General features: G+C 45.9%; 1 protein-coding gene across 4 annotated transcripts in view; it reads left to right on the top strand.

The window, feature by feature from the left end:
• JPT2 (Jupiter microtubule associated homolog 2) overlaps positions 1–24,561 on the top strand; it is a 239,269-nt gene that overhangs the window by 167,324 nt on the left and 47,384 nt on the right. For all 4 annotated transcript variants that reach the window (XM_085628161.1, XM_085628160.1, XM_085628158.1 and 1 more), the window contains exons 2-3: positions 13,340–13,488; positions 14,286–14,428. In XM_085628161.1, coding sequence (XP_085484287.1) covers positions 13,344–13,488; positions 14,286–14,428 — 288 coding nt within the window. In that variant the 5' untranslated portion in view covers positions 13,340–13,343. The remainder of the gene's footprint in view (positions 1–13,339; positions 13,489–14,285; positions 14,429–24,561) is intronic.

Genomic DNA, 24,561 nt, shown 5'->3' with positions numbered 1-24,561 from the left:
GTGCTAAGAGACGTCTTCGCAGAGTGGGGCACTCCGGATATCGATCTGTTCGCTACGGCAGAAAACAGCAAATGCCGCGACTTCGCGTCCAGGTACTACCAACCAGGGAAACTGGGGAATGCCCTATGGATCAGCTGGTCCAACAGCTTTCTCTACGCCTTTCCACCCATTCCCCTGATTCCGGCGGTGCTGATCAAACTGTCGCAATCCAGAGCCAGGATGATCCTGATTGCTCCGGAGTGGCCGAGGCAATGGTGGTTCACCGACCTTCTTCACCGGTCTGTTCTGCCACACCGGCGCCTGCCGTGTCGGCCGGACTTTCTCACGAAGTTCGGAGGACAGTTGTTCACCCCAATCTCTCGTCCTTGAGTATGGCAGCATGGCTCCTGAGCTAGTACAGTATGGACACTTGAACCTACCTCAGGACTGTATGGAGATCTTGAAAGAGTCGAAGAGACCGTCTACAAGGACTTCTTACGCCTATAAGTGGAAGAGATTCTGCTTGTGGTGCAATGCGAAGGACATTGACCCTACATCCTGTAAAAAAGATGTTATTTTGCCTTATCTGCTGCAGTTAGCTCAATCTGGGCTTAATTTTCAGTCCATTAAAGTTCATCTCGCAGCTTTGACTGCGTATAGAAAGGGCCCTTCCCAAACCTCATTTTTTCAAATCCCTGCGATTAAAGATTTTTTGGAGGGTTTGCGTAAGGTGTTTCCCCCTGTTAGACGACCTTCTCCACCATGGGAATTGAACGTGGTGTTGTCTAGATTGATGAGGGAGCCTTTTGAGCCTATTCATAAGGCTTCTTTGCAGCATTTGTCCTGGAAGGCTGCCTTCCTTGTGGCCATTACATCGGCCAGGAGGGTAAGTGAGATTCAGGCTCTATGTTGTCAAGAGCCGTATACTGTATTCCATGCGTCTAAAGTACTGATGCGTACGCATCCTAAATTTTTGCCTAAAGTGATATCTGATTTCCATGTAAATCAAATGATAACTTTGCCTACATTTTTTCAGCATCCTTTCTCTGCGGAGGAGAGGTCTCTGCATTCACTAGATGTGCGTAGGGTGTTGAAATTCTATCTAGATAAGACAAAAGACATCCGCAGGTCGGATCAACTGTTTGTAAATTATGGTTCAGTTCGAACTGGTCTAGCTACCTCAAAACAGTCCATTTCCAGATGGATTGTGTCCTGTATTCAGCTTTGTTATCAGAAAGCTAATAAGACGTTAGGGGGTAAGCCTACAGCACATTCGACTAGGGGCAAAGCAGCTACTACGGCTTTGCTTAGGAATGTTCCAATTGCTGACATTTGTAAGGCTGCCACCTGGAAGTCGGTCCATACGTTTACAAAGCATTACTGCCTGGACTCTGATGCTAGGTCAGATGCGCAGGTTGGACAGGCTTCGCTGAGGAATTTGTTTGCACAGTGATTTGTTGGTGTTTGGTTCTTACTCCACCGCTGTTTGTTGGTTGGGATGGGCTTGCCATTCTATTCATAGATTATGACTATACACAGAGATCCCCTACTACAGAAGGAGTAGTTTCTTACCTGTAACTCCAGTTCTGTAGTAGGGGTATCTCTGTTATAGTCATAAGCGACCCTCCCTCCTCCCCGGTGGAGTAATCCTGGCAGTATCAGGCCTGTTGTTATACACCTTCAAAAAGAACTGAAAGTAACTTGCTTTGGCTGTGCATCCTGGGCTACCGGGGGTCTCTGGAGAGTTTCTTAAAGGCACGGTATCCCTTTAGCAGACACATAATGACAGCCTATAGGGCTTGTCTGTCCACCCCTTCCTCTCTATTGTTTAAAGGGATTTTGGTGAAGGGACTGTGATACAATAAAGGAACATGTCAGATGTGAATAAAAATGACATTTAAACTTTATTTTGGCTTTTGTGTTCACTTCAGAGGAAGTGCTGGCCAGTGCAGCCATATTGTTATTAGGCTGTATTATTTTGTCTGTCTCTTAAGTGTCTTTGCAGGTTTGCAAATGCCGGACAGCTTAAGAGATATTTTGATTGCTCCGGGGTCCCCGCACATGGGCGGGACTATTCATAGATTATGACTATAACAGAGATACCCCTACTACAGAACTGGAGTTACAGGTAAGAAACTACTCCTTTTATACATTGTTTTATTTTTTGCACGTATTGCAATGGTTTTAAGTAACTGCAAAATAAAAGAAACTGAAACAAACTTATTAAATCCTATCAAGTTTAGGCAATTAATTAGTAGTCGGTGTAATTTCAAATGCATTATTTATCACCAAGGATAACGCCCATCCCTCCTGCATGATATATAATTGTCTGCCATTCCTTTGTATTCACCAATGATATAGGCCGAACGTGTTTTAAAATGAGCGATTTGCCACTCATGTCCTAACCTCATCGGTAGAAAAACCTGCATATTCATGTAAAGGTCACTTTAAAAAAAAGTTATATGCAATTTTCTCCATTTCTGCTGTCCCAATTTGCCGTAAAATGCACTGTCTACCACATTCTCTGAAATGTGGCACCGTACTACCTCAAGAACATATTGTTAAGCGACATTGAGACTTTAAAAAAATAAAAATAAATAAAGTCTTTATGGTGATTGGTCCCATTCTGACCCTGCGGTGAGGGGAGAGATTTGGTTGCACCGATTGGGGCTGATGCAGGCCCTCAAGATCACAGCAAGTGCGCGAGATGGCCCCTGCAGTGAGAGTTCAAGAATTCCCAGGCTGCTTGCAGGGCGACGGCTCACTCTAATGGCCGAAATTACGGACCCTCTTATACGTTTTTTGTGTGGTTTTTTTTTTTTTTTTTTTTTTTTTTTTATGCAGATGTGAAAACAAACCTGCCAATATGCATCATGTAATTGGTTCCATATCTATTGAAGCAATGTTTTTTTTTTTTTTTTTTTTTTTTTTGGAAAACCTTTATTTAACAGTATGTGCAGACAAATACGGGCCTACAACCCTCAGGCCGGCCTCGACAAAAAAGGGTACATCAGCAAGCAATTATACGATTCAGCAGCATATCAGTACAAGCACGAATAGACCAGATTACGTTATACACAATTGTGCCGCCGAGCGCCAGGATGATGAGGTTTAAGTTTTATAAAGTTTTGAAATAAGTCCATAGCAACAGGTCTGGAAGGATCCGAATCAGAGCAATGCAGTTAGGACTATAGTGGGCAACGATCATCAGAAGAGTCAGCAAGCATTATCCGTAAGGTAATCAATCGCACTCAATGAAATCAGGATAGAAAAGAAGCATATCACATGACGATCCCCAAGCACTACCCACAAGTTCCCAATCCTCCCCTCGACCCAAGAAATAAGAAAGGAAAGAGCAAACGAGAAAGGTAAAGAGTAGAAAGGGAGAAGAGAAAGAGAGAAAAGAAAGAAAGAAAAAGGAGGCCCATAGAAAAAAAAAAACCAACAAGGAAATATACCCCCCACCCTACACGCATGCAGAGGCTACGGCCTACCCCCCCTAGCAGTGTGTCTGTCGCCCCAAAAGAGTACCCGAAATGTAGGAGAAGAGAAAGAGAAGAAAAAGAAAAAGAATGTCACGGTTGATCGGAGGAGGGCCAAGGATCTATTCAATACAAGCAAAATCGTTACCCGCGGTCACCCAACCCCAGGCCCCGACCTAACACCCTGCTACATGTACCTCCAACAGTCACAAGTCCCAGTCCCAGCCATATACGTATCAATGTGCAACAAGAAAAACCCCCTTCCTCAGCCTTGGCCCCTTCGAATCTGCAGTCCAACAGAATCCAATTGCAGTACAGCCAACCTGGACGGGATGGGCCACCATGGAGTCCGTTGCAGCAATCGAGGGGTAAGAGACAAGTCAAACTGGAGCGAAGCTCGATAGTAAAGGACCACAGAATGCGCCACTGCTATGCGGTGGCTAGTACAACAGGGAGCAGGACGATGCATAAATCCCAGAGTAGCGGCCGGCCGATGTACAGGAAGCAAGTCCAGGAGGACGCTCAGAAACGTGGCGCCAAAGGACAAAGGAGATGGGCAAAACGGCGGCTGAGGCACAAGCTCCGGCCATACCAAGGGAGCAGGATTGTCAGACTCCTCCAGGGCAGAGCCGAGGAGTACCGCAGCGGGCACTGGGACACGTCCCCCCGTCACTGCCACATACCTCAACTCGGGTGATCCACCGACAGTCGACTGAAGATGTGGCTTAACATGCCGCACTGGAGAATCATCATGGCCAGCTGAAGAAGTCCGATCAAACCGGTCCTCCAAACCAGTGGCAGAGTCGCGGAAGGCCAACCACAGGTCCTCCAGTGCTGCCAGGATGTCGCGAAGCCCCAGCGGTGGATCGAGGATGGAGGGTGCTGTTGCGTCCGCCATCTTAGGCAAGCAACCATCGAGCGCCCCGGGAAGCAAGCCCCCTTCACCAGCCATCGGTATCTGGAAGGTGATAAGCTCTCTGCGGGGCCCCGGTGGTGCAGGAAACGTGGAGGCAGCCGGTCGTGGAAAGGCTTCAAGGACAGGGGAATCTGTGGTGCAGGGAAACCCACCGGCGAGACCAGTGCTTCCGATGCGGAAGATGGCGTCCGCTGCTGTAGGCTGCAACAAAGAAGCGATCCCGGCCCTCTCCCAGCTGGGCCGGGATACAGTATACGGGAGCTGGATACAATGTTGCGAGCGGGGCGCGCTGGGCAGCCGAGCATGGAAAAGGCTGCTGTGAGAATCCCAGCGCCGCGCTCCAGGTCCGGTGCACCGGCTCCTCCCTCTCCACAGCGGCCGCTGCTATCGTCGTCGTCGCCGCCGGCCGTCCCCACTAAACAATGGCCCGGCTGCGACCGCTTGGAAGGCCGGAATGGAAACCGGGGCCCAACTCCGCCGGGGCAGCTCCGTTTTCGACCGGAGTCAAAGTATCGTGGTCAGGAACGTGGCGCAGGTAAGCGTAGGGCTCGGAGGCGCAGGATTCTTGCCAGGATATCGACGAAGGGCGAAAGGGTCGGCGGAGCCGAAGAGCTAGGCGGCCATCTCGGCTGCAGGCTAGGCTCCTCCCCCTATTGAAGCAATGTTGTTGTTTGTATGGACCAAAGCTAGACTACATACATTCTAAACCACTGAATTAAGGGAAGGCACATATGTTTAATCAAAAACATATATCCACCAAAGCAGTCACATGTCGCTTGTGCTCTAGTCGTATCATCAACCAAAATTTTCCAGTAATTCACGATTATTTGACAACACGATTTAGCTCCGCCACAGAAACGAGGCAAGGAGCGAAGGAAAACATGGCAAGTTAGGAGGAAAGGGAAGGCAACAGGAAGAGTGTGAACAATGATGATTATCTCCAGCGCAGTCAAAACATCAACATTTATTCATTTATTTTAATGATTTTTATGTCGTGCAAACAAATCTCGGTTATCAGAGCACCCTTACATATGGGCAGTTGCTGCAACCGGAATACCAAGGACAAGTGTATCAAAATGTAACGTGAGGAAGGCAAAGAAGCGCGTGACAGAATTATTAGGGTGGATCTTACAGTTAGCTGTGTTTATAGTGATGTGGAGACAGGGTCATTAGGATGGAGCCTACAATTGGTGTATATTGTATAAACTACATTGTACTCAAAATGTACAATAGGTACATCTGCCGGTATTGACTAAAAGTTCTGCAATAGACACATTCTTAGCAGATTATTTATCTTGGAACTACCGTAGCTTGGATCTATGAATCTGGATAGTTTCAGCTGCAGCCCAGTCACGAGAGATATCTGCCCGGTCCTTGAGAGAAGCCATGACCGCTTGCTTCTGCATGCGCCTGCCGTGCAACTAATTTCCCTCCATGCCACACACTCACACTGGGAATTTAGTATGTACATTGCAGTGGGAATTTTAAAAACTGCATAATTATATTAAGAAAATCGAATTGTACATAGTTTTCGATTAAGAAACTCTGTGCTACACTGCATACCCACTCCCATATCTCATGGGGATAAAACAAGGAACACTGTTTTTGTCAGTTGATGAAGTAGTACTAATTACCACATGTTTCGTGGTGTCTGAGGCAGGAATGACCCCTGCGTGGTAAACTGGTATGTACTTCTACACTAAGTGCCTGACTGCATGTGAAATTGTTATTCTGACTTTGTTTGGTCGTAGCATCATGCTGCTTTAGAGTGTGTGGTAATGCAAGGCCCAGAAACCTGTGGTCTGAAGGGGCAGGTGCATCAAGTGTGCCCTCACAGTGGGCATAGAATTACAGTCCATGCCTGCTTTTGAGTCACATAATGTGGTGCTGTCAGTGTTCCCTGTTTTGTGACTCTTTATTGTGACCAGACCTTTTTTTCTGTCCGACATCGTGCAGACCATTGACCTTTCTTGTGTAAATTTCCTGTTATGTGAATGCCCAGAACCATGCGCTGACATACTGTGTGTATATTAAGTGCGGTGAATGTGTAGCACATGTATTGTAGTAGAACTGTGTGTGTTACATTTCTTGAGTACTGTGGTCCGTGGTGTCCATTTTGGATGCCTCTTGTTTAGCATGGCACAAGATGGAGGACCGCTTCCTAAGACAGTGGAAGTGTGTTGCCTGCATTCATGTGGCTGGAAGGTGGAGACCCACACACTGAAGTGAAGGAGTATGGAGATACAGCTTCGCTTAGAAAAAATCAATGAAGGCCTTGGTAGCAAAAAAAACCCTCTTAATTATTTCTTCTTCAGCACTGCCATTTGGTAGATGCCAGGGCTCAGGGATGGGGCTGCAGTTTCTGTTGGAACAGGGGGAGGCAGTTTCTGGGCAAGATCTGCCCTTTTGTCTGTCTCAGATAGCTGATTCAAGAATGCTGATGACAGCCACAGGCAGAGATCTCGCACTTCATTGTGGCATGTTTGAATACTTATACTAGGAGACAGCTCCTATATATATATATACATTTGTGTCTGCTGTTAAATCCATCACTCTGCACAAAGGCTTTGAGGAAAAAATATAGAACCATATTTAAAAGCGAACCAGGTCAGATGCTCTAGAGTAGACCATGTTTTCTCGTCTCCTGTCTGGAAAATGTGTATAAAAGTGGGCTCCAGACTATCCAGTTCCAAGTTCTTCTTGACCAAGGAAGGGAGTACTCTGAAGAGTACTTGAGCTGCTGCACGACCAGAGCTGCTATTAGTCTGACAGGCAGCCCTGTAGAGGTGAGGTGACATCACCTGATGTCTGCACTTCTGCAGGAAGGTCTGAGCGCCTGTGTAAAGTGTCTACAAGCCTATCTGCCTGCTGAGTAAGGTAAGGGAGGTGCCTGGCCCTGCAGGGGGTGGGGGGGCTGTGCTGCCCTCCCCACACTGCAGTAACTGCAACGTCAACCAGCAGATAAGTGGGGCGTAGCTTGCTACCAGAGCGGGAGAATGGAAAGAGCAGGTGAGATTTCAGTGAAATCTGAGGGGTAAAAATATGTTGAATTGAGCTATGATATTTCAAAGAGCGCATCTGTTTTCTTTTTAGTCAAGGATGTTAAAAGGAAGCATTCCGATTTATTGGATCGCAGGATACTTTTTTTTTTTTTTCTTCCTGAAGCCAAGCATTGTGAACTGCAAGCCCTTTTGTTTCGAGCAGAGTTTTGAGACTGGTAGCCGATGCGGAGGTGTACTCTTCTTTCAGAGATGTTGTTCTTTACTCGAACAGGGAGCGATAGGCCCGGGGGCTTTGGTACGCACTCTCTCCGACTCTAACTAAGGAAAGGTCGCTGGGCAAGGCTAATGCAAAGTTAGTAAAACTTTGAGAACCAGAGCTCCGCAGTTCTTGAATGTTAATGAATATTTTGCAGCCTTGTGCCAATGAGAGGTGTGTATTTTTATTGATGTTTGGGTTGTACTTCTTACAGGGCTAGTAGAGCATATAAGGTGGAAGTGGGCGCAATTCATTTTCTCTGCAGCCTATAGGTCAGACCAAGGGCGAGCTCCCATTGCAGCACTGGGTGTTTCTTAGAACGTTTGCTGTGCAGCTGCATCAAACCATGCTATAATGAATGTGTTTGTATTGCAAAGCCCATGTAATATTGTGGTTTAAGAAGTTTTGCTTATATGTGTGATAGTGTAGCTGTCTGTAGTGCTCCATTTGAAGTTTTGCTCAGAAGCACACGGCCGATCGAAGTTCGGGGTGCAGAATACCAAGTTGTTTCCACCTCATGCTTCTTTAATCCACCACTTGACACTCCCTGCCTCTTTCAATCACTCATGAAGGTTCCTTTTCAACTCTGCTTCCCCCTTTAATGCTGTTTTCCGTCTTTGTATGTGCCTTTTGTTCCCCGCCCCTTCCTTTCCTCCTTTTGTGTTTTTCTGTTACTTTCTTGGATCAAAGTTTGCGGAGGAAAAATAAGTGGCAGTCACCAAAAATCCTCACCCGCAACCACATGCTCAAATCAAGCACTGTGTGGCAGCCTGATTAAAATATATGAGGTCATGGACAAATAAATATAGTCGTGCATATTTAGTTTCAGCCTTAATTCTGCTTTGCAAAAGCAAATCTGCCTTTTCTGTCGTACATGCGGGTGGAAACATTGGGCAAGGTAATTAGGTCTCCTACACAGATTAGCTGTCTGGCAGCAGCTTTTGTCATTACACAGCACACAATACAAATAATACATATTCAAACATATACATACAGAAAGGGGCTTTTTGTACAGCCCCTTTCTGCCATTGGCTACTGTGCTTCAGCTGGCTTTAGCCATTAGCTCACAGGGCTGTCCATCAGCCCGCATGATTTGTGGATGTGAGCATCTGAACAGCTGAAAAGTAGTGCCTCTCCTCATGCAAAATCCGGTTTCTCCACCTGCACTCCATCGTACTGCTTGTCTGTATCTCTTGATAATAGTGGAAAATACAATATCAATGTACGTCATGATGTATGTATAATGAGAAACTCACATCACCATTGTTCAAATCACCCAATGTGACCTCCCCATCAACCCAGAGTCAGAAGTACGTGGTCAGGCAGGCCCTGCGACCCAGGCCCGAAGCAACTTACTGACATATCACAGGTGGGGTGACCCGTAACCCTTACACAAGCACGTGAACAGGAAAACCCAGTTCAATCCCACAAATAGGCAGCAACGCCTCAATGGTCTCAAGAGATTGGCATCCAATTAAACATGTTTGGCTGGCGGGGCATGCGTTCCCAAAACACCATAAAGTCCGATTGCCCCAGTAAGTTGGGAACACTCAGCCAATCAGATGACAGCATGCACACTACACGCAGTGATCACGAGCTCCCCATGTCGGGCATCTGGCACATACCCACTAGCTCTTCATTGTTTCCACGCAGGGTCGAGACCCACCTGCCCTTCTTATCAAATGACCAGATGAATGACTCCGTTACTAGGCCTAGATTCCTGTTGTAAAACAAGCATTTACAATGCAATAGGTCTCGCAATGACATTGTTTTGAGCTATTGGCATTGAAAATGTTTCCCCCCCCCCTTCGTGAAGCATTAATCAAGTAATGACGTTGTAAATGACAATGTCTTTTACCCCCTGTTGACAATGTTCAATTGTACATCCAATCAGACTACCTACCACTGACTTCAGTCTGGAGACCACTACATTTTACTAGCTAGTTTGGGCGCTGTTCGCCCTGGCAACGATGCCATTTTGTTGTCGCAGGCGTCCTCTTGTGATGGGTTAGGGCAACTGTTTGCATTGTCTTATTTTGACGGCTGCTGCATATAGATAGCCAAGGCGAGAGTACGTTGTTGGGTGTTAATTGTAATGCTTTCCACATTGAGGGCATTTATCACTGTTCTTTCATCAATGCCCCATTCGCACTGATAGTGGGTGAGCCAGTTCAGTGGCGCACAGCTGGTGGCCGCCGAGACCCCTACGTAAGATGTCTGCGACACACCCATTGATGGGTGATAGCACTGTTAATTAACGAGCTAATCGTAGCCACAATACACTAACATGTATTGTCATGGATGTTGTTACTGGTAGCTTGACACTGCTTAGAAGGCAGGGTCTGATCTGCATGTCTAATCGCTGTGTGCGACGGCCGAGAGTGTGCCGCACTTGGAGCCTTTCGGTGCTGTTCTGGGGTGCCCCGCACATATGGATGGAGCATAGAAATGAGACTTTTAAATAGTGATAGTTGATGCATAATCTCCAAAGGTCAGAGGATTCATACTGTCTGGGAGTCTTCAGACTGTGTGTAGGCCAGACTCCACATGCTGAACGTTCACTTGGTTGAGCGCCTGCTTCGTAGATATGTCTGGGCATTTCGCGGATTCGAGACACCGTCAAGGTGTCATTTGCCTTACGGCCTATATAACATGTGAGCCTCCTGCTTATTCAGCCACCCTGCCAAGTTCCTCCATTTTAATACTTGTTATGCAGCCGCGTGCACCTGTTGCACCCCCCAAAGAACTCTCCTGAAGGGCCCCATGTCACTGTTCGGGATTCACTCTGCTCTTCACCTCCACCAATGCTGGCTGTCTGGGTAGTCCACTCCTGCGACGGCTCATCTGGCGCCAACGCCCGCTCTTGACCACTGACGCAGTGCCACTGGCGCCCCCTCTGGCACATCGCTTGCAGTCGGTCACGGTGCTCGGCGGTGGAAGAAAGAGCGAAGGATGCCTGTTGCCCGGGCAGCCAAAGGAGGCTCAGGTTGCGGGACTGACAGCCGGCGGATAGGTTGTGGGCCCCATCATGTTACGCTGGTTAGGAAGGAGCTCACAGTCTGTATGTTTTTGAGGGGAGGGCTCGAGGGCGGCAAATAACCCGATCCGTTTGTCATCTACGCCCCACAACTATTGAAAACACTTCGCTTAGAAAGAAATAATCATCTCATGCTATACACACAGAATGGGTGTCCCGCTCTCCTCTTGCCCAATTAATAAACATAAGCTCTATGAAACACTTCCCACAAAGATATCAACACCCTACACCAAGCACCCCTGAAGTCACAACCAGCAACCCTTTGAGCTCTGTTCTAAATACACAAGTACAGAAATGCAGTCACCACTACTGTCAACCCATATCCGAAGCTTTTGTAGGGCCTCGGTCTCTAACGTCATGCGGGCCCCTATCCTTCGGCCATCAACTACCTTGCATAAACGACAAGCGCTCGCCATTGCGGGAAGGCAGGGGGCCATCTGTTTTCACTCAGCCCGTGTTTATATTTGCATCGCACTTTCACTTTCAGTGAGAGCGCGATGCAAATATAAACAAGCGGCTGAGTGAAAACAGATGGCCTCTACTAAAGATAAGAAATTGCTTTCCGACAGCCGCAAAGCAGACGAGCCAGTCCGGATGGGCCGGCTGAAAAGACGGCAACCAAAATAGCCCATTTCCAATGGCAGGCCGCCATTTACCATAAACGGTGACGCAAGCCAATGAAAATGTGGGGCGGGGCTTCGAGTCCCCTTCTGAAAACCCCTTATTCACAATATCACTCGGTGAGCAAGCAGCGCATGCGCTGCAACGCGAGGCGAGACCTAAAGAATGCACAAATCACTCTATTGCACCTTGCGAAATGTATAAAATGACGGAGGAAAAAAAAAGGTACTTTGAGTAAGTCTTCAGACCCAGACTCTGTTGCCTGCTCTCCCGGCCACTACGTTTAAATAAATCAACTGTTCTGCTTTGCCAAATGACTTTTGTCATCCATTTGTTCAAGGTAAATTCGTATTTGAGCAACCGTCTCGCAGTCTGACTTAACACCTGGCCTGCTCGTCCGGTGCTCTACAGTCTGTCCCCCTCTCCCTCTAGTACTTAACTCATACTACCGTATACGTTGCAGTGCGGGAGGGCCAGTGTTTGATTTGTAAGCCACTGATATACTCAATTGGTCTTTAATTTGGGATTTGGTGAAGTGTTGTATGGGGAAGATATTTCTTAATGTCTTCATGTGTCCTCTTTCTCTCCATGAGTGAGCTGAAGGGATAGGGAGGGCTGTGAGTGATGTCATGTCTGTGCATGGATTGTTCCCTTTCTGCTTGTTCCCCTGCTGAATACTGCCTATACAGTTAACACGTAGAGCCATATGGAACTGCACACAAGTTTATCCTGAAGTATGTACATGTAATTTTCTTCTTTTTTTTTTTTATTTTTATTTTTTATTTTTTTAAATCCAAGTCCGCCAACCAACCAGACATCTTCATGTCTTTTCTGTTCCAATGGATGATTTGCATTAGGGATAGCTAATCTTCAATCATCTAATTGTGGAGTCTTGTACCCCGGCAGCTCCACAGAGTTTGTGGCACTCACTCATCTGATGCATCAGTGCAGTGAAGCTTACATTACATATCGTAAAATGCAACAAAAAAAATGATTGCGCACTAGAGTGCTGTTTGTTGTTATGCACCTTAAGCAGTAAAGCAGGCTTCTAGGCTGTTAAAACTAGAGCTTGTGTGTTAAACTTACCCCATATATTCTAGAATGCATATCATGGTCCACAATGCCAGACAGCCTGTCAGAAGGATTGGGAGAGCTGGTTAGTTTCTTGACGAAGTAATGGCGAACATCTTTCACATAGTAGAACCTCAAAGGAAAATGAGTTTAACGAGCATGACTGGTCTTTTAACAACATAAACCATCCATACTTGTTTCAGAGGGTAATAAAAGGTCATTGTGCTTTTGCAAGAACAAATGTGATGGTAAGTTGTTGAGAGCACTCAACCGTTGAGCTGACAACTTTGGTTCACAACATTCTGTTTGGTTATGAATGCTTTTGCTGTCCTGAAGCATCCTTCTCCCTCATAAACGCGGGCTTGTGGGCTACCTTGCAATGGTTGGTGACAGATTCCACATGAACTTAATTGATATGAAGCACTCTGCCTGCACCGTAGTAGATCCTTATGTAAGGTGTTAGCACTGTAAGATTCAAGTATTCAAAGCAATGTTGTGAGAACCTTCTTTTCACAAAAGAAAGAAGCTATAATCCATAGAAAGCAAAGAAATGTACCCCAAATGTCTACAAAGATCTTGGAGCATTCTAGAGTTTCAGATATTAGATTTAAGTTTATCCAGCCCTCTCCTTCCTAAATGACCAAGGTTCCTGCAGCTGAGAGCCTTTAATTTACCAAAAAGTGCAAAGCATATGTTTGCTTGCTGCCAGCTTCCCAGCTTTTCTAAGTTTAGAGCAAAGAGCTATTCTAGGGCTGCGAGCGTGAGCACTGAACCCACCAAGACACACAAGTAAACATTAACCACATTTCAAAAATCTGACTTGATGGCGTTAAGGGGCAGAGAGGGGCGCAAAATTCTTAATCCTTGGCCTTTTCATTTGAAATACACTGATGTGCACTATAAGAGAGGGCTTACACTGGGGTTGAATGTTACCACACCTGTTCTCGGTTGATAAGAGATTTTTTTTCTCTACAGTGGCATGCAGTCTTGTGGAGGTGGGGCGAGTAACATCTTCGGCAGTCCTCAAGAGGTGCCGAGCTCCAACAGGACCCACAAGATGTCCTCCAGCATCTTTGCCTCACCAGAAGATCCTCAGAGTGTGCCCAAGAGATCAAATCCGCCAGGTACAAACCTCTTGCAGAATGTGGGAGATCGTTGGATGCCTGGTTCCCAGGAGCAGCATGTGCTGGATTTAAAGTTAATGTAAATAACTGTACAGTATCTAAATAATTGCCTTTGCAGTGATTTGGATTTCGTTCTTGCTTGTGCTTCTCCATAGTTGCTTGCTAACCATGCAGTGCCCAGAGGGCAGGCAGAACGCAATACGATCTATTCAATGCTATAATTGTGATGCAACAGGAATTATTTCCAAATGTGGTGATGGCCTTAAAATAAGCCATGAGCATCGCTGTGGTTTAAAGAACCACCATTGTAGTTTAAGAACTCTTTCCCTGTGGGAAACTGCCCATCTCATGCTTTTAGTCAATTAATGACATCAACACTCAGTCCACCAACTTCAACTCTTAGAAAGACCCCATCTTACACTACTATGCATGCAGTCAGTCACAAGCGAGATCTACCCACAATCTTCGATCAACCCTCAACTGCTCTAAAAGCATTGTTCCTGGAGCAGATGCATTATCTTGCTCCCAGCCCTCCGAACATGTCCCTGCCCGGTTCCCAGCCGACAGCGTACCTACTGCAGTCCTCAAACTCCCTTATGGGCACTCTTTTTATGCCTGTAGGTAAAGTAGACCTGCAGTGGGGCAAAACTGCTTTGTAATTTGCTCACAGTGAGAAAAAAAACCAGTACACCGGCATTTGTCCTCCCATACCATTTGTTTCTTAAACTCTGTGTCAACGGTTCGATCTGAGTTTGTGCTTATTGCTGTAGATGATGTGATTTTCCTCTTCATTTTAGGTGGAAAGGAGAGTGGGATATTTCATGAGCCAGTGTCTTCCCCTGTTCGCCAGCTTACTAACCCTCCTGGTGGAAGGAGCAGCCATATCTTTGGAGAGGCCGTAAACAAGGCACCTGTTGTGCAGCATCCGAATAAGCCTAAGGTACCCATCATGATCCACTCAAATAGTAATATAAACGGAGGCTCAGCATGAGTGAACAGCATCCAAGGGGGACTGAGGAATTTAGCATGCAAGGGTGACTGAGGAAATTGTGGAGAATGAAGGGGCTCTTTTGATTTTTCATCTTCAACGTATTTGCTGTGTCTTCTAACTTGTTAAAAACTCTGACAATGATTTGAAGTTTTGCAGACGGTTTAGTCCGTCGCAAATGTGATAGAGTACCTTGCCCGCTCAACCCTCAGTTCTCCTACCTCATTTAGTGATGCCGCAACTTAAGTATCCCATTGATACAGCCTCCATAGGCTCTGTCGACAGATCCCCGTTGGACCAGTATGGATGGTGTAATGTCGCTTGTGTTCCCCCCATCCCCCCCCCCCCCCCCCCCATCTGTCAGCACTAGGATAAACCGGTCTTTGAGGGATGAGAGAACTGCCCCCCACCCCACCCTGAGAGTTATCGAATTTTTTATTTTTATTTTTTTTATGGTCTTTTGCAGCCAGACAGCTGTGCTGTCTGGGAGCTCTACCTTAAAATGGCTTCGAAGTTCACAGCCCATTTAGAAAGATTGGAAGCCTCCATCTACTAGTAAGAACAGCAGCAAGACAGATGAAGGCTTGGTCTGTTCGGTGCACCTGTGATCATCGGAGGATTTGTTGGGGTTCTCTCCCATAGGTGATCCGGTGTTATAAACCTAGTCCATGCTTCTCGCACAGTGGCTTATACATCAACTCCTAAGTGCAGATTTCATTCACTAGCTAGTGACCTAATATACTCCCCACTACAACATAAAATGTTCTGCTTTTAAAAGCTGATAATCTTGAGTGGGATGCTTGTTGTTAATGAGAGTACTGTAGATTTGTGGCCCATGGCAGAAAAGACCTGTAAGCAGGCGTATTGCGCATGTTCCTGCACTCTGGTTATCTGAAAATGATTGCTGCTGAAGACAAAAGCCTTGGTTGTGTGGTTGCTGGTGTTTAGGTGCGTGGGTGTGGGTCTGGGAGTCTTGTGTGTACAGGTATGTCATGCAATGCTATGTGTAGCTCTTGTACAGTTTCATACAACTGAGTTTTTAACAAAACAAAAATTTACGTTTTGCAATGAGAACAAAACATCAACAATACAGCATACAGTGCATTATCTTTCGGGTTGTCTTAGGTTGCAGCATTAGAGGTACAACAAGGACAGTAGGGGTACTCAATCAGTCTAATATACAATACAGTAAGGAACGGATCAAGGGGTAGGTCATTTAAGCTTCGGACTCCCACTTAGAGCATTTATTCACCCTGATTTTCCCTTTCAGATTGGTCTTCCTCATCCGTCTGAAAGGTTTTTTTTTTTTTCTTTTTTTTTTTTTTAGCAATCTTTAAATTCTTTTTATTTGATTTTCATTGTATACATTCAGATGACAACTTTATTAACAATTAGTATTGACATAAGAGCGTTTGGATGCATTACTATACGAACCGTTGGCATTTGCATAGCCTAGGATTCTGTCTTTGTGTTCAGTTCTGGTTCTTGTCCCTGGTGGGGGGTATATTTGCAATTAATTTGAGTATTGCAGCTATGCCTAGCCTCTCTTTCTGGCGGATGCAAGAATCCATGTTAATGGGGGTAAGTACAACCCTAACTGAACTGGGGGGGGTTGAACAGCGTCGGGACTACACTGTGTATGCAAGAGTGCAAAGTATTAGATGCAGGTGTATATCATTGAAAGTGCTCGTTACGATGATGGTGCGAGGGTATCAAAGTGGTGTATGTTTTGGTGTTCATATATGCTCTGCGTTTGCAGCCAGTGTATTGTGCGCGCGGGGATGGTCGCCTTTTAGGTCTCGCCTAGCGACGCAGCGCGAAAGCGCTGCTCGCGTAGGCGAGATCTATTGTTGCCGACTTGCTTAGCGATGCGGGACAGGATAGGTGCACGCGCCCAGAAGACCGGACATGTGGACGCGTACGACTGAAGTCGAGGACAGGAGATGTTCATGTGCGTAGGGCTCGGCTGGCTCGCTCCTTGTCTGCACGCACACAGGACAGGAGATATGCACGCGAGCTTGCAGAACACCGACAGCTTATTTAAAATGTGCCTCGGCGTGCTCCTGTGGCCACCTCCTCGGGCCAAGCCTCGTTATTCAGTGTGCGTGCTCGCACAATGCCGACAGCTTTTTCTTTTTTGGATCCATTTCACAGGTGAGCAAATAAACAGAAGGAGGAAAGTGAAGGTAATATCTGTTTATCGTAAAGGCAGATTTGTATACTCCAAACAATTATATTAATGTAAAATGAAAGGTTGTGTCCTACTTTCTCGGGTTTAAACTGGTGACTGCAGGCTGCACACGTACTGCTGCATGTGGCTTTTGCTTTTAAATAATGTATGGTATACTGCAGATGGGAGCATAGGCACACAGTATGGCATTAGGCAATCTCCCTAAAGCACAAGGATGTAATGAAATGACCAGAGCTGCAGAGCAAGAAACTAAAGAACCATGTTACAGTCGCAACGTTGTCTCACCGTCTTGTAGTTGAGGGCAAATTAGTTAATCTCCACGTGCCTTCAATGCAACTAAAGGTTTCACAGACATAAATACGTTGCAGCATGTGACTTTTTGCTTGTAACAAATGTATAACCTACTGTAAATGGGTGCATAGGCACACACTATGGCACTAGCAACTTCCCTAAAGCACAAGGATGTTGCGAAATGAGCAGAGCTGCGGAGCAAGAAGCTAGAGAACCATGTTAGAGTCACATGTTGGTTCCCCGTCCTGTGATTCTGGGCAAATTGGTTAATATCCCCGCGCCTTACAGTAGGCAATGTGTTCTTGTGACTAATAGACACACAGAGATATTCCACTGTATGCAGCCTCAAAGGGCTTTCCCTGTGAAAACTAACTTAAATAGCACGGGAGCTATAGTCCCTGGACCCATTGAGCTAGTGCCACCTATAACATTTAGAAGTTACATCTGCGCAGTCACTGCAACACAAACCGCTGTGGCACAGTTAGCTTTACAAACTGAGACACCGCAGCCTACGCGCTTTATAGGTTCCATTCTGGTGGGGACAATACTCCAAACAGTCGTGGGAGTTTTTGTCCGCTGATACTGCACGCTGAACAGTACAGGGGTGGCCACTGTTAGACATAGTGGCGTAATGATTAGAGCTTTCAAGCGGGAAGCTAACACAAACCGCTATGAGGGCTTTGTAGCCCCCCGTACTATCCGTGTGGTAAAATGTTCCCACTACACAAAGAGCACTGCCAGTGGTTAGTATACAGACACACACCGACTCAGTATACAGTCCTTAAATTATATACAGCCTTGGGGTTGCATGGCTACACAAACTGAAAATAAAACGCTGCCATGTGGGCAAGCAAAAGCAGTGAGTATGAGCCACAAACTCAAAATCAAAAGTCTGCCAGTGTTACAGACTGTGCACTTTACGGACGCCTGAAGCCATCTCATTGTTTACAGGTATCACACAATGAATCCACCTCACACTGTTTGCGGAGGGGGGGGGGGCACATCCCAAAAACGAATTGCTCCGTCCCATTATTACATTAGCGCATAACAATGGGCATGCGGAGATGCCTTTGTGGCAAATGAACAGGTCCGGGCATTTTGTTCACAGACTTGGTAATATTAAAACTCGAGACATATAACACCACACAAACTTAAAATAAAACGATACCATGGCTACACAAACTGAAAATAAAACGCTGCGATGTGTGCAAGCGAAGTCGACAAGAAGTTTCTTAAAGGCACTCCCAAAAAATTAACCTTTGCGATGTGTTCAAAGAAAGCCAGATAAATGTACAAGCAAGCAGATTGCAGACAGCGAACGCACAACAATTTAATAAAAGCTGGCACAGACAAAAATATGTAACCTGCTGCTTTTGTATCTAAGATTTAGAGCTTACCTCCCATGCAAAAAAAAAAGTAGGAAACGAAGCGCTGCACGGCAAACATATTCAAAAACGTCACTGGCGAGATGCAGTGTAATGCAAAAGTGAAACTGATATATATCTAATTAACAAAGCCCTGTCGAGTCTGGCGTCAAACCCCATGCGCGTGCACAGCTCCTGCCCGGGCAGGCACGGCAAGCAGGAGACAGGGAGTGAACAAACATGCCTCCCTTGCAATCAGAAGCCTGCATTTTGGAAGCGCGCCAATTAAAAGCATGTGATGGGGGCTTTATGGAGAAAAGCAAATGGGCGAGAGAAAGAGAGCAGCTTGGAGTCCGGTGGGGTGGGAGGGACAAATGGGCAAATAAGCAACATGGTGCTTCGAGTGAGGGAAGCAACCTGGGGTGGGGGGTGAAAGGCATCCAGAAGCAAGCGCATAACAGATAGTGGGTGAAGCTCATGGGAAAGAGAGCAACACAGAGTGGGAAGGAGAAGCACACTAGGGAGACAGCTAAAAAAACAAATGCGCTCTCAAGGAGTGCTTAAGACAAAAGAAAACAAGCATTTGCAATGCAATAGGTCTCGTATTTACGCTGGTTTAAGCAATTGGCATTGTAAATGATAATGCCTTTTATTTATATTTTAAACCAAACATTAATAAAGGGCATTGTCATTTACAATGTTAGTAGCTCAAACTGCATACATGCGAGACCTATTGCATTGCAAATGCTTGTTGGATTATGTTCCACTGAAGAGGCCTGTGAGTGATTTCTCAGTGATTGAGGGGACTCCCCATGATCCGTTGTATGTTTAAAAGTGTGCAAGGGTGTTGCTCAGTGAATGGAGAAGTGATGTTGACGGAGGCCGCAGACGTCTTCACGGCGTAGTGCATCTTCCTCTGATGTTCCCCATTTTGCAACTGCTCCCCTCCAAGCTGCTGGAGTTCTCCAGTGCATGGCAATGCTTCGTTTGGCTAGTAGGAGAGCTAGAGATTTGAACCATATTTCAACTTTGTGTTGCTTGCTGTGTTTGAATATACCCAACGCGCTGGCTTCCCATGTTGCAATGTCCGTGAGCCCCTTTACCTCTCCAAATCTTTATTTATTTTGTAGTTGCAATACCTGCTTAAGAGGCAGCATCCAAATGTGTTTGGCTCACACAGGGTAATAATGATTGATAATTGCAGTCAACTGACAATTTTCAGAAGGTCCAAACTTGGATGCCCGGCAAAAACGTGTTGCGCTTAGTTCATGTGGCATCTGGGTGAAACGTACGTATGTTATGCACCAGGACCCTGAATACATAGAAGATTATACTATATGTATCCCAGTATTGCTAGTTAGCTCTTAAAGGTTTATAAAGTCACAAGAAAGGGAGAAAATGGATGCTAGGTCAGTGATGTGCTTAAACAGCACTCCTATTATTTTGTAAATGTTTGAGGTCGACATACTTGGGAACTCCTAAACGTAGATTTAATCTACGTTTATGATTTGTTGACCCAGTCCCTTTGAAGAACACTGCTCTGGTATTCTCTGCAGCTGACGTAAACCCATGGCCTGAAAGAGGCACTTGGGTGGTTCCCAGCTACTGTTTATTTTGAGCCCTCCATATGCCACTGACTAAAAGGGCTAAACACATTAGCAACTGATTGTCAGTTAACTGTATGTTTTTTGTAGGAATTGTATATTCTGTGAACTAGTGTCAGCCCCGTGGAAAGGTCTCTATTTTAGATTATAGAGGCACTTTATTTCTACAATATACACTTATTTAAGGCAACATTCTGAGCTGTTTTTTTTCCATTTATTAATTTCCTGGATAACGAGGGCATTTTTCCATGTACTGTTTTTGCTAGGTGCTTCCACAAGTCCGTGCTTGAAAGCATTCACAGAAATGGGTAGCGGGAGGAAAGAATAGCCGAGGAGATACTCAAGCTAATGAATGAAAAGGATTTCGGGAACGTTTTCTTCACTTTAATGATTAAAAGGCTTCACATTCTTAAAGAGTGTAGGGATCTTCATCTATACTATTTGTCTCTATGATAGATGTGCCAAATTGTGCTGTGAGGCATACCCAAGGCAGCTGATTGGATAGTGTGAGAGGAACAGTTTCAGTGGAATAGTCTGCCATCGCCCAATGCATTTCTCTTCTCCCCAAACCTATATCTGAACTCCCAAATTGTGAAGCAGCAATTAAATTGGACAACACTCCTTGTTAACTGTTGGTAGTAAAAAGTGGTTCTTATCATGGGAGTGTGACGCTTCTTAGTGAACCACTTTGTCCACCTAAAACAGACCAAGATAGAATTTTGTAAGTCTGCTGCCTTTACTAGATCCTGTAAATCACCCTTAAAGAATACAAAAAATCTCACATTATTGTTGCCTTAATGTTGGTTTTCTTACAAGAGGGTTTAGATCCATGTCGCTTCTGAGAGGCGCCCAAAACCTACTTTTTGACGTCAACAAGCGTAAACAGGCTACCAATAGTCCTCCGGTCTGAAATAGGATAGAGACGCACACATAGACCGTCTCTACCTAGTGAGAGGAAAACTCTGCCTTTCTTTGGGAGTTCATAAATATTTGCTCTGACTACTGGATCTATCTTAGAAATGGCGCAAGAGTACAGCCTGCAGTTCATCTCTCCTCCAGAAATTCATTCCCACAGACAGAAAGAGGAGTAGGTGTTCACAAGAAAGGAGGAGGCCTGGTTTTACTTCTACTGGTTCCAGAATCTGAAATGGAGTGGAAAAGATATGAGCTTCAGCTACAGACGTTAAAGAAATAACTATGGAAACAGTTTAATTGTTATGGTAGCATTCCTTACTTCAGAAGAAGAATGGCAGTGTGTTTTAGTGCTAAACACACCTACTTTCATATTGCAGTTAGACTAGTAACCACTGGGAATTATGACCAAATGGAATGGGAACTTGTTCTCTTGACCTCTAAAGGAAGAAAAATGAGTTAATGTTATTGGTTTTCGATCCTGTCTACAGGTTGCTCACAGGTATCCACACCGAGTGCTCAATTCATCTAGATACTTAGTTAGATCCGAACCTTCACATGATAGTGAATCTAAGTATCTCCCTGGACTAGAATATCAGGAAGTGTTGTAATGTATGGCTCTTTGCAGGTTTCAGCTACATGATTTGTGAGCTGAACTTTTAATCAGTGATACCAAAAAACAGTGGGAACAGGGAAAGCCAGGTGGTAGGCAATTGACACCAAAACGGTCTCATTTGGTGAAATGAGTGGAAGTGGAGGAAATCTATATGTGCAAAATATAGAATTTTGTATGTTTTGCAGGTCATACGGAAACTTCTAACAATGTAACCAACATTGTATTGTCGTACCATGGTCAACTCTTATCGTTCCGAATTAAGGGTTGTAAAATGTCTAGCAGTGTGTGCATGTACACGGGTAGTAATGTTTTCTTGTGCTACTCATTAACGGCACGTTTTGCACTGCGGAGTGAAGTGTTGCGATATACTACATCTGCAAGAACTAACATTTCGGCCTGGAAGCATTGACCGTGTACTTTTAGCCTTAATGGCATTAAGTGTCCCAAAAGCTTGCAATCAGATAGGAAAGTATATGCAAATATCCTGGAAAGTGGAGAGGATTATAGCACTTTCTAGAACGGGAATAGGCCGTTAATATCTGTCTAACAGCCTTCAAGACCCCCTCCCCCCTGTCAATTGAATCTAAAGTTAGCAGTTAGATCAACAGTGTTTTGTGTAGTTTACACTATGCGCCTCTGGAAGACCTTGAAAGTTAAAGATCCTTCAACCAGGAAATTTGCTCCAATTATGAGGATAATCTTCCACCACACACCAGCATTGTATGATTCGTTCCAGAAAGTGCAGAGAACAAATTTGGCTTCTTCCATTAAGTGGTGTCCCCACAATGAACAGGAGGCTAGTCACCAAGATGACCATCTACGATGAATTATTATAATTTTTAGGTCTCGCCTGGTGAATGCAGCGCGAAGCGCTGCTGTCTGCCAGCGAGATCTATTGTTGCTGACTTGCCTCGGAAGTGGGACAGGAGATGGGCACGCGCAGGCTCTTGGCGGATTTGAGTTGGTGTACGCGCTTACTTGGTGTACGCGCTTGCTTGCATGTCCCGTGTTAATTAGGCTCTAGGCAGTAGTTTGCCTGTGAACGCGCTGTAAGTCGCGCTAGCGAGACTATTTCAGTTCATTCAAGCTTCACCCTGGAAATTGGATGATATATTCATTTCAGCAGCAGAATTCACCTTATTTTCTGCTACCTGTATATGATGTAATGTACAAATTAAATTCTACATGGCACAACTGGATCTACTACACCATATACAATCTGACTCCTGTAATTTACTTACGCTCGTGATTCAATTTCTCTGGTCTCCTCTAACAGGCACTTGTAGGGTGTTCTCCCATCCATCAGCTACGAGAAAATATTCTTCTGTCATATCATTCACTCCGTCTCCCTATGTAGGGGTCCAGGGTAACCATAATCTTAAATTTCTCTGGGATAGGCTGCGATTTTAAAATCTCGTGCTTAAATATCAGTCTGAACCCCCCCCCCCCCCCCCCATCCCCATCCCCATCCCCCTCGGTACCTGTGCTGCCTTGTGAACCTTGTTCTGTTTGTCGGGCTGGTAGATAAAAACAGTGCATAATCGCCCGTCCCGCAGCAGTGCCGGGTGGATGGAGAGGCCGGAGGGCAACGTCCAGGAGGGTTCCTGCAGGGTGCAGCCTCGTAGAGCACTACTCTCCGCGCCCATCGCCCCGAAGAGCTCGCTGCGGTTCAAGATGTTACCACCACTGTCAACAGGAAACGCTGGAGCCCAGAAGAGCAACTTCAGCCTACCGGGCCTGGGGGCGTGTCTAATGGTGACGGCCATATCAGTTGTGGGCAAAACTCTTCAATGTGGCTGTAGCGCATGGGGGAGGTTCATTATCCGGCGTTAGCGCAGGGGCGTGGTCTCTACACGCCTGCTGCCATATTAAATGTTGGCAAAAACCTTACTTGAAAGAGGACGCTAGAAAGCCTCTTCCTCCTATAACACCACAAACTTACTGTTATCGGAACGTATTTTATTCGCAGTTTATAAACTCATTTGTTATTGGGGCAGGCGAAAAAGGTAAAGCACCAAGATTGATAATAAGTGACGGCGTGATAAATACATTAGGTCCGCAGTTGGCAAATCATTTTTCTTACTCTTTTCAAATTAACATTTTATGAAAACCGGATACCCTTAAAGATCCTTAGATTCTTTTAGTAACATTTACATATTTAAACTGAATGTTCGAGGCATATGAGCTGCAGATTACACACTTTTGCATAGATCGCCATCTGGTGTTGGGCCCGGATGTTTGCAGTTAGTTTTTCCTCTTGGAAAGTCTTTGGAAGTCACGAGGTCAGTGGCTCCTCCTTTGGATCGTATTGCGCATGGGCTTCGGCTCCATCCTCAGATTGTTTTTTTCCCGCCATCGGGCTCGGATGTAATCTTCGCGCTCCGGTTTCGAACAGTTTCCAGTTTGATTATCGGCGCGGAATCCTCACCCCAATCACGGTATTGTTTCGATCGCGATCTCCTCAGTCAACGCACCTTCTCATCGGCAAACCTTCGGTTCCAGTTGTCGACGGCGGCCTTCGGGCCTACCCAAGCTCCGGTCCCGGCTGATGGAAAGAACTCCATTCAAGAAGTACCCTCGATGTGTGTCCAAATTCCCCCACACCGATCTTCATGAGGTGTGCAACCTCTGCTTCTCCCCTGAACACGATGCCCGAGACTGTCCGGCCTGTAAGTCTTTCCGGTCGAAAGAGACTATTCGAGACCGAAGAGCCAGAAGGAACATGGCACACTCCTCGACCTCCGTTCCAGTCGATATCTTCGGAGACTCAATCGAAGATCCGGGGCAGCAGCGCACCGAAGACTACCTCGTCGGTGCTTCCGAGGCCGACGAATCCGATGTGGAAGACATCACTCCGGCGCAGAGGGTCGTGAGTACTATTACACCCCCCCCCCCCCCCCCCCCCCCACTCCCGTGCCAACACCCAAAAAGGCTTCGGTCACGCCTTCGCCTCCGGGCCTAAGCAAGACCAGAGATACTGCTTCACACACCCCACCTTCGGGCACGGTGAAGAAGCCAAGTAAGCCTTCCGGCGGCTCGGGCTCGAGCCAGCCTACCAGAGGTGCCGAGAAACACTTCAGCACCGAAAAAGAAACCGGCCTCTACCT

The sequence above is a fragment of the Triturus cristatus genome, chromosome 10, assembly GCF_964204655.1.
Source record: "Triturus cristatus chromosome 10, aTriCri1.1, whole genome shotgun sequence".
NCBI lineage: Eukaryota > Metazoa > Chordata > Amphibia > Caudata > Salamandridae > Triturus > Triturus cristatus.
The sequence above is the reverse complement of the archived record's forward strand: the minus strand, read 5'-3'. Positions and strand labels throughout refer to the sequence as shown.